The sequence below is a fragment of the Apodemus sylvaticus genome, chromosome 2, assembly GCF_947179515.1.
Source record: "Apodemus sylvaticus chromosome 2, mApoSyl1.1, whole genome shotgun sequence".
Taxonomy (NCBI): domain Eukaryota; kingdom Metazoa; phylum Chordata; class Mammalia; order Rodentia; family Muridae; genus Apodemus; species Apodemus sylvaticus.
The window spans coordinates 128,335,255-128,345,758 of NC_067473.1; the positions used below are offsets into that span (position 1 = coordinate 128,335,255).

At 43.6% G+C, this 10,504-nt stretch overlaps 1 protein-coding gene across 1 annotated transcript in view; it reads right to left on the reverse strand.

The window, feature by feature from the left end:
* The window catches only part of Lmod3 (leiomodin 3), a 14,839-nt gene continuing 4,335 nt past the window's right edge, over positions 1-10,504 (reverse strand). The window contains exons 2-3 of the mRNA XM_052172628.1: positions 9,442-10,504; positions 1-273 (exon numbers count right to left, since the gene is read on the reverse strand). The exon at positions 9,442-10,504 is cut by the window's right edge and continues 317 nt beyond it. Of these exons, the coding sequence (XP_052028588.1) occupies positions 247-273; positions 9,442-10,504 (1,090 nt within the window). The 3' untranslated portion in view covers positions 1-246. The remainder of the gene's footprint in view (positions 274-9,441) is intronic.

Genomic DNA, 10,504 nt, shown 5'->3' on the forward strand with positions numbered 1-10,504 from the left:
AGGTTAGCTTCTGCTTCTAGAATCACCGCACTACAATTTTCACCCAAGGCAGTCAAACTCTGAGGAGAAAAATGTGTTGCCTGTGAACATCGTTGATATCCTCCCTTTTCCTCTTGGGCCGGTGTCTTCTCACAGCCCAAACCATCCCCAGCCTGGTTGGAGCCACAATCCCAGTTCTGTCCCCTGCACTGTTAGTGAAATGGCCTTCAGCTCTGACCTTGCTGTTCTAGGTGATTCCGTTGCTTCTTATGCCAGCTCCTTTGGCAGTTGCACCTGCAGTTTAAGCATTTGAAGAAGAAGAAAAAAAATGAATCCTGGAAATGTAAGAGCTATAAAGCAAAAATCATAAAACTTACATGTCTGGGTGGATGCAGAAGGCGTTAGAAATATTGGCTGCAGAGTTCTCCAAAATCACCATAGAGGCAAAAAAAACCAAAGTCACAGTTATTGGGCATTTACCAATCCAGGGCTTGTGGGGGAAGGGATCACAGAAACAAGGGAAGCTCAAAGTCTGGGGCCAAGAGCTTGGTAGATGCTAAGTATCACTTTCCTCAGCTGTAAAAAAACGATAGGAAGAGTTTCCAGTCCATAGTATTAAAAGATCAAGTTATATAACGGGACTGAGCGATAAATGGGGACAATTACTTTAAAAACCAAAACCAAAATCCAATTCTTTCACTGAGTCTGTCCTATACAAACCTTTCAAGGAGGAGAAAGAGGATGGAAGAGGAGGAAGAGGAGGAGGAGGGGGAGGAGGGCTCTGAGCAGACATGACTTCCCTGAGGTCACAAGGCTAGAACTGCTGGGAAGATGGCTTAGCTATCAGAAACAGCTCTTGCAGACAACCAGAATTTATTTCCCAGCACCCACATTAGGCAGCTCACGACTCCCTGCAACTCCATTTCCAGAGCATCTGATGCCCTCTTCTGGCTTCTCCAGGTACTACACTCACATGCACATAGCCACACATAAGCATCTACATGTAATTAAAAATGATATTATTTTCTAGGGGCTGAGAGATTGCTTCGTCAGTAAAGTGCTTGGGTGGCAAATGAGTCAGATGTCCCCAAACAACATTAAAAAGCCAGGTGTGATGGCCCCTGCTCACTGTCTCAGCACTGGAGAGATCGACACAGAGACCCAGGAGGCTCACTGGCCAGCCTCCCTTGACTGCTTATTAAAGCTTATCAGGGCTGTGAGAGGCCCTGTTTCACAGAACAAGGTAAATAGGTCCCAAGAAATGATGCTTGAGATTAACCTCTGACATGAAAACCTGCTTACACCCACACACACGTCTATCCTTCTTGAAGCACATTTCTAATATTTCAGTAACATTTAAAAACAATTTTTTAAAAAAAAAACTATATGTAAGTAAACTTCACAAGGACAAAATAACTACAGAAGAGTCACATCTGCCCAACCCTAAGACCTCCATTCAGCTCTGTTGCATGGCAACAGCTTCAAGCCTAGTCAGTTCTTAAAGGGTTTTCAGTGGTGTTCCGCCTTAAGGGGCGACTCGTCCATCATGTGTGCATTTTCCAGAAGATGCTGACAGGGCTACAGTGATCAGAGTTTGTTAACAGTTGAGCATATTTTCCTTTTCCCTGCCCATGTGCACCTGTCAGAGTGATGAGCCCCCGTGGGATCTGCTTGCAGTCAGTTCTTTATCCGCGTTCTCTGGAGAGGAATGTTTCACAGGGCCCTGCCCTCCGCAGGGGACATTCGATATCCTCTTCAGGCCAGGGGAAGTCCCCACGAGCCTCTGATCCTCTGCACTTCTGGTGTCAGACTTCAAGAGGAAGGGGGTGGCTGTGTCTGGGTAGGGTTTATCCACGGAAAACACCAATAATTAAGAGAAATGGGATTTTTAAAAATACATGGAATGCTTTAAATGATTTGTCAAGCTGCAACAAATAGCTAAAGCAGTATGATCTTTGGATGTGTTTAAACACATATGTGGAGGTTAAATAAATGATATTTTAAAAACACAAAGTATGGTGCTATAGAGAGGGATCAGCAGTTAAGAGCATATGTTATTTGAGGAGAAGACTCAGGTTTGGTTCCCAGTACCCTTATGGTAGTTCACAGCCATCAGTAACTCCAGTTCTAGGGGATCTGATGACCTCTTCTGACCTCTGTAGGTAACAGGTACATGTGTGGTGCACAAACATGTAGGTAAAACATGTATGCACATAAAATAAAAATAAATAAATCTAAAAAAAAAATGTTTAAAACAAAGTGTAGTATTGGGTCACTATAGGGACCTGACCCATAATTCTGTGTTCCAAATAGAACCAAGTGGAGGTGGGGTGGGGTAGGGGGCGGGGTGTGTGTGTGCAGCGCTCAGAGCATGGGATAAAAGGCTGAGTCACTAAATAATCATTAACTGTCTGGAAAAGAATAATAAAGCAGAGAGCTTTCACCAGCCTATTTTCTAGAGTTTAACCCTTTAATTCACCCACAGCAGCAAACATTCTGTGAAAAGCCTGAGCCTTTTAAATCAAGTTGCAAGGAAAGAGAAAGACATGTTTAGTCATTAGAGTTACCATTTCTCAGCAGAGCAAGCAGAAACCAAAGAAAAGATGACTAGATTTGAGGTTGCAAAAAAAAAAAAAAAGAAAGAAAAAGAAAAAGAAAAAGAAAAAGAAAAAAAAAGAAACTTGAGCTGGGTGTAGTGGCACATACCCACACCCTCAAGATATCAGAGGCAGAGAGAGGAGAAACAGGAGTTCCAGACAGCCTTGCTACTTAAAACAACCACAGCAACAAATTTTAATGAACGGTTAAAATATCAAAACCACAAACAGGAGAAAATCAATTCTTATTATTAGTAGGGGTTCCTTTTTGTTTCACTCATTAGTTTAGTAATTTTTAAGTGTATTTGGGATGTATGAGCACATGCAGCCTTATATAGAGTGCACACATACTCACACACACACACACACACACACACACACACACAAACACACACAAACACAGGGAGACATGGCAGGATTGTAAGATGTATTTTAGTGGTGGTTATTTAAGATGTTATCTTGAGTCTGACTGTGGACCAACACCTCAGTGGGTATCCAGAATAGAGAGAAAAAGACACACATTAAGGAATTTGAGAGATGTATACTGTGTTCAGAAGGACCTTAACCCTGAAGCAGATTATGATAGATGGTATAAAAGAAGTTCCGGGTGAAGGGGGTTCCAGACAAAGATAGGACGGGCACTGTTGCTGCCTTGGTTTTGTGTTTAGGAAGTAGTATTCAAAATAAGACTTAGAACTTGTATCAATTTCAAGGGTAAAAGAAAAGATCATTTGAGGCTATAATACCCCTGCTGTCATCAAATAAGCAGCATCAATATCACTAGAAGTTGGTCAGAAGGAGGAATTCCCCATCTAAGACCTACTGAACCAGCAATTCTAGGGAAGAGCCCAGAGATGTGAGATTCTGATAATAGATTTTAGAAAAATTGTATGGAAAAAAAAACCCTCTCCTATGAATGTTAGGGAAGGCATTGGCTCTTATCTATTCTTCTGGTTCTATTTATTTTTCAAGTAAGTAAAAAGTTGCTGGAGGTAAGTCCAAGACTTTTAAAGAAGAGTGCGTGAGAGGGTGGACTCTCCAAAGGCCACTGAGATGAGAAGCAGCGTGGTAAGGCTTACACGGAGGAGCCTGGTTAAAGAACAGGCTCTACGAAGACCCTTGGGGAACCCTGGATTATCCAAAAGGGATGAAAGTTGGGGGATGGCCTTGATTAAATTCTACCCACACAGGAAGAGAAGGTGACGAAGAGGCTCAAAAAAGGACAGAAACCAAAGGACCTGGAATAAAAGAAAGAATGTTACAAATAAAGCCACGTGCGTGCAGGGACGGAGACAGTGCTCAGATCTACTTAAACTCTGAACTGCTGCTGCGCCACAGGGGAACGGGTGAGCACGGGCTGCCTGTGATGCTATCAAACTCAAGTCTTCCTGGAGAGAAAGCGTTGTGATGTGCTATTCCACTGCTGAGTTGGCTGGGTGCAGGCGAGCCCAACTCGGAGTGGAGCGCATGCTATAGTCCCCCTGATGGCACAAGCTCTGCACGCACTTAGCTCTAGCAAATGAAACAGTTGCTGAGAATGGGAATCTTATCTCAGTGAAAAGTACAAAGGTTCCTCTGTTATGGTAGGTGGAAAGTGAATCACAGACACTTTAAAGATAGAGTAAAGAAAATGGGGCTGGAGAGATGGCTCAGCAGTTAAGAACACTGACTGCTCTTCTAGAGCTCCTGAGTTCGAGTCCCAGCAACCACATGGTGGCTCACAACCATCTGTAATGGGATCTGATGCCATCTTCTGGTGAGTCTGAAGTCAGTGACAGCATATATACATGAATAAATAAATCTTTAAAAAGAAAAGAAAATGTGCATTTGTGGGGGAGGGGGAACCTTTCTATGTGCTGGCATCTGAGTTATTGACAGCTACTCACTCATAGGGAAATGAGTTGTTTTTTATCTAAGGAATGCACTTTCTGGACAAGACATTAAAAACAAGAGCAAACTAAAGAATTCTTCAGGAAACAATAAATGTAAATGAAGCAAGATGATTGGCAGTCAGTCAGCATGAGAAAAACTGGAGAGACCATTATCCCGCCCACAGAGAGGCCACGATGCAGAAGGAACTGAACTAGCTGGAGAATATTTGGCTAGCATGTGCAAAGCTCTGAGATCAATTCCCAGTAAAACACAACACACACACACACACACACACCACTTATGCCATGCACATGCAAGTTTTATGTGGCAGGGTTTAATATTTCAGTGGTGCCAAATATTTGCATGTTTTCTGGGACATTTAGAACTTACAAAATAATACCTTGCCCAATTAAAATAGGCCCGAGTCTGGTTTGTAGCTACCAGTTTTCAACATGTGACCCAAAGAGGGTATTTCTCTCAAACTGAATTTAATTGTCTGTTTTTGTAGTATTTAGCATTTGAGCAAAGGGTATAGGTTTTCCTTTTTTTATTTTTATTTTTTGCTGTTGATTCCCATTCAGGGATCCCAGGCCAGGAGCATGTGGCACTGAGAGAATACACATTTAATTAAAAAATTAAAAATACAAATTGATTATTGGGATATTCTCAATAATACATAAAAATAATATTTCTAAGTTTGAGAGGGAAATAAGTTGTGTTTTAAAGTTTTCCAAGGTCAAAGGATTGACAGGTGTGCTTTGAACAGTTGATATTCTAATTTTAGAAGTTGTTGTTGTTAAGCTATTGCTGTGATAAATATCATGACCCAAAGCTGCTTGGGGAGAAAAGAATTTATTTCACTTTAGAACTTGTCTTTTTTTTTTTTTTTTTTTTTTTTTTTTCCTGAGACAGGGTTTCTCTATGTAGCCCTGGCTGTCCTAAAACTCACTCTGTAGACCAGGCTGGCCTTGAACTCAAGAAACCCACCTGCCTCTGCCTCCCAAGTAGTGGGATTAAAGGTGTGTGCCACCGCCCTGCCGCTTTACAACTTGTGAGTGCATCGCTGAGAGAAACCAGGGCAGGAGCTGGGGTAGAAGCCACGGAGGAGAGCCACTTCCCTACCTTGCTCCCCATAGCTTGTTCACTCTGCTTTTTTACACAACCCAGAACCACCTGTTCAGGGATGGTGACACCCACAGTGGGCTCAGTACCCCCACCCCCACCCCCGCATCAATCTAACCATTCAGCAAGAAAATGACCCACAGGCTTGCTCACAGGCCAGTCTCAGGGAGGCATTTTCTCAGATGAGGCTCCCTCTTTTCAAATGACTCTAGTTTGTGTCAAGTCGACATAAAAACCCACCTGGATAGGGCTTAAACACACACACACACACACACACACACACACACACTCACTCACCTCACTCACATAAACACTCACACACACACACACACGTCAAACTTGTGCATTAATTTTTACCTCCCCGTTGCACGTACAGTTCAAATCCACAATGCCTCCCATTCCTCCTCTCTAACGGGAACCTGGTTAGGTGTCATTTGACTGACCAAAGACAGTCCTTTTTGCTGGCAGTCATGACAGCATGCTGCTAATATTCATGGCAGCTCACTGAGGTGATGCTTCAGCTCCTCGTATGAGGAAGCATCTTGCAGCTGAAGGCGTCTCCAGCAGCTGGCCACAGGTGAGCGCATACTCCCATGAGCCAATGAGCCAGGTGCCTTGGGCTTACTCAGGGGCTGCTGCGGTGCACTTTAAATAATGACAGCAAATGGGGAGAAGGTGATGGGCAGAGGTAAGAAGTCTGTGCTGGCTCTGAGTGTCTGTCGATCTAATGTTATTTCAAAGGACAGGCTAAAAGAAATGGAAACATTTTGTAAAGATGGCTCTCTGGTCTGACTTTAAAGTAGACATTTATCCTACGGGAAGAAGGCACAGAGAGGTGGGAGTGATTGGACATCAGTGAAGCTCGGCTGGCAGTTGAGTGACGTGTTTTCACATCGTCCTCACAGAGTATGCCATAGGGCTGAACAGAAGAAGTCATGGGGCAGAGCCGAGATAGAAACATGCAAAAGGACAGAGTTTGCAGCGTGTGCCAGGCAACTGAAGGTATGGGGAGCAGTCAGCAGCCAGAGGTGCAAGGCCATTTCAAGGCACATGTCAATAGGCAAGGCTCCCATTCTGAAAGGCTTTTCCCTTTTAGCTTATTGTTATTTTTAAAGAACGGCATTAGGGGCCTGGCTCAGAAAGAAAAGTCCCGACTGTGCAAGGATGAGGCCCTGAGTTCAGGTCCCTGGAGCCCACATAAAATGCTGGCTGTGGTGGTGAACTGCCTGTCGCCTCAGTGGTTCGTTCCTTCCGGAGTCAGGAGGTTTGCTCCAATGGTCTCTTGAGCTCCTCTCTCTCTTTAACAATGGAATTAAAAAAAAAACAAACTCATTACTGTTGAGCTTAGTACAAGGAGACAAGGATGGATCAATTCGCATTCTTCTGCATGCTGACCTCCAGTTGAACCAGCACCATTTGTTGAAAAGGCTATCTTTTTTCCACTGGATGTTTTCAGCCTCTTTGTCGAAGATCAAGTGGCCATAGGTGTGTGGGTTCATTTCTGGGTCTTCAATCCTGTTCCATTGATCTGCCTGTCTGTCACTGTACCAATATCATGCAGTTTTTAACACTATTGCTCTGTAGTATTGCTTGAGGTCAGGGATACTGATTCCCCCAGATTTTCTTTTGTTGTTGAGAATAGTTTTAGCTATCCTGGGTTTTTTGTTATTCCAGATGAATTTGAGAATTGTTCTTTCTAACTCTATGAAGAACTGAGTTGGGATTTTGATGGGTATTGCATTGAATCTGTATATTGCTTTTGGCAAACTGGTCATTTTAACTATATTAATCCTGCCGATCCATGAGCATGGGAGACTTTTCCATTTTCTGAGGTCTTCTTCGATTTCCTTCTTCAGAGAATTGAAGTTCTTGTCATACAGATCTTTCACTTGTTTGGTCATAGTCACACCAAGGTACTTTATATTGTTTGTGGCTATTGTGAAGGGGGTCATTTCCCAATTTCTTTCTCAGCCTGTTTATCCTTTGAATATAGGAAGGCTACTGATTTGTTTGAGTTGATTTTATAACCTGCCACTTTGCTGAAGTTGTTTATCAGCTGTAGGAGTTCTCTTTAGTGTATTTTTTTCTGACTATATAGCACCAAGATGGCTTGACTACTGTCCACCCGTGACTTCAAAGTGACAGTTTTTACAGACAGCACCCTTACCTACCCCAGCAGGGGTCTGGCTTGAGTCCTGTCCAAAGGCAGGCAGACCACCTCTGCCTGGCCTCACGTGACTTCTAGCATTCTACAGTGACACCTGTCTTAGGACCAATCCAGCTCTCTCCAAATCATGGATGAAAAACATCTCTGATGCAGGAAATGGAACAATGACAATACATTTCTAGGAGATGGGAATTCAAGACATTGCTACCCACATATGTGAATAGCAGCAGTTACCTTAAGATTAGTTAGCTCAATAAAGCTGGAATAAAAATCACAGACTCACATGGGTATTTGTTTTCAATATCCTGGAAAAAATGAAATCTCTATAATGAAATACAATATTGACTGTGTTGTCAACACACTCTTAGGTCAATTATATATATATATTTATATTATATATTATATATCTGTATAATTATATATTTCATACATTTAATATATTATATCATGTAATGCATATCATATTATATAACATAATAGTTAATGACATAGCCTATGGACATCCATCCTTCAGCCTGTATAACTATCACTGTAATAATGACCACAAAATAAAAATCATTTCTGCAACCTAGGCTCTGGTAGTAAAGCCAGCTCCCAGTCAGCTTTATCACAGACTTTTATAGAGCCACTATGAATATTAAAACTGAAATAATAGATATTTTAAACTCCATCGGCTCATGAAGATGGTAACCTGAGCTTTGCCATTTGGCTGGCCGCCTAAAAGGCAAACAGAAATGCATTTGCAGGTGGTCTAGCTTCGTCTGCTGATGAAGAACGGAGTCCCTGGAGCCTTTATTCCAGATACTTGCAAATGTGCTTATTTTTTCCCCCTTATTTGCTCCTTCAAGGAGGCTCGGCTGTGGGGGTGTGGGGTTCTCTGACTCTCAGTTCTGTGTGCCTAGAATGGTCTGGCTTTACATAAACACATCGAGGATTCAAAATAGCATGCTACGTCAAAATTGGACACCTCAAAACTGAGTTTTAACATCAGGGCTGCCACTTCCTAGTGGTGTCTGCTAGACATGCTATTAACGTCCCAAAGCATCCATCTATCCTTCACAAAACTGGGAAAATAACTGTGCCAACCTGCCAGAATTCCTATGACCACATGAGTTAGCTTATGCATGCACGTATATACTCAATAGAACTTAGCTGCGAGCATTACTGTCACAGGGTTATATGGGTCTGTCTTTAAGAGTAATTAATGATTTAACTGTGTTGGTGTTGAACCTCTGCTTACCAACCATTAAGACCCCACGGTGTTAAACTAGTGGGGTTGGGGCAGGGGCTATAGCTCATTTGGTAGTGCCCTTGTCTAGCGCACACAAAGCCCTGGGCTCAGTCCCCACATACACCAGGCATGGTGGGGTACACTGCCCCCAGCTACCTAGTAGATTCGAGGTCAGCCTGAAATACATGGGAACCTGTCTCAAAAATAAAATATATGGGCTGGAGAGATGGCTCAGTGGTTGGGAGCACGAACTGTTCTTTCAGAGGACCTGGGTTCAATTCCCAGCACCCACATGGCAGCTCACAACGGTCTGTAACTCCTGTTCCACAGATGGGTGCAGGCAAGACCACAATTGCCCATAAAATAAAAATAAATAAATCTTAAAAAAATAAAAGTATAAATATAACACAAACAAGAGGGAGAGAGGGAGGGGAGTGGGGAAGTGTTCAACGTTTCTCCCTCCTGTTACTTACAGGTTTAAGATAGGCGACATTGCTGTGTCGGATGTCATTCAAGAGCTGGTCTCTGGGAGTGATTTCCACCAGCGGGGGCGGCCTATTTCTCGGCACTGGCTTGAGCGTTTTGATTACATCTTTGAGGTTGGTTTTCTCCTGTGCCTCTCTGGCTTCCGGCATTCGAGATTTGCGCTGAATTCTCTTTAGCTTCACCACCCTGAAGGAGTCGGGATCTGTCTTGCCCTGTGGAGGTTGGGGCGGATTTTTGATCATTTCCTTTCTTGCACCAAAGGGGACCTCCTGAGCATGGAGGGGCCGCCCGGATGAAGGCTGGAAGAACTCCTGCATTCTGGGATCCGGCATGGGTCCCCCCAACCTCTCCCACATCCCAGGGGGCAGGCCCAACCCATTTTCCAACATAGCTATCAGCTTTCTCTGCTCTTTGAGTTGCTGCTGCTGCTGCTCCTCCTGTCTTTTCTGCCTCCGTTTATCCTGGTTCCTGGTAAGCAGATTCGTTACCACCATTCTGGGACCCGGAAGCTCGAAATGATAGCCCATCTTCAACAGAGTGTTGTTGGCCTTCAGAAGCCTCGAGATTTCCATTTCAGCGTGGTGGCCCAGCATATGCCTCTGGTTGTGAAACCGAAGTTCAGTCAGAGTTTCATTGAACTGGAGGCACCTCATGATGGCCACGATGCCCTTCCCGGTGATGAAGTTGGACTCGATATTGAGGGTGGTGATGCTCCTGTTCTCACGCAGCATGTTGGCCAAGGCGAAAGCTACGCTCTCATCGGCACCGACGTTAGCTAAACTGAAGCTTTTGATGTGTTTGTTTTTCTTCATTGCATTGACGAAGTCCAGTAACATTTCCTTAGGGATATTTTCAATGTTGTTCAGGTTGAGCTCTTTCATGTCAGGGTCGTTCTGTCTTACTCGTCTCAAGCTTCCGTCCAGGTCTGTCTGGTTCCCTGAAGGCCTCGCACTTACCTTCAGAAAACTAGTATCTAGAGCTAACTTCTTAGGGTCTAATTTGGCTATTTTCTTGCTCTCTGGTGTGTCTTTTTGCTCTTCCGCTGCTTTA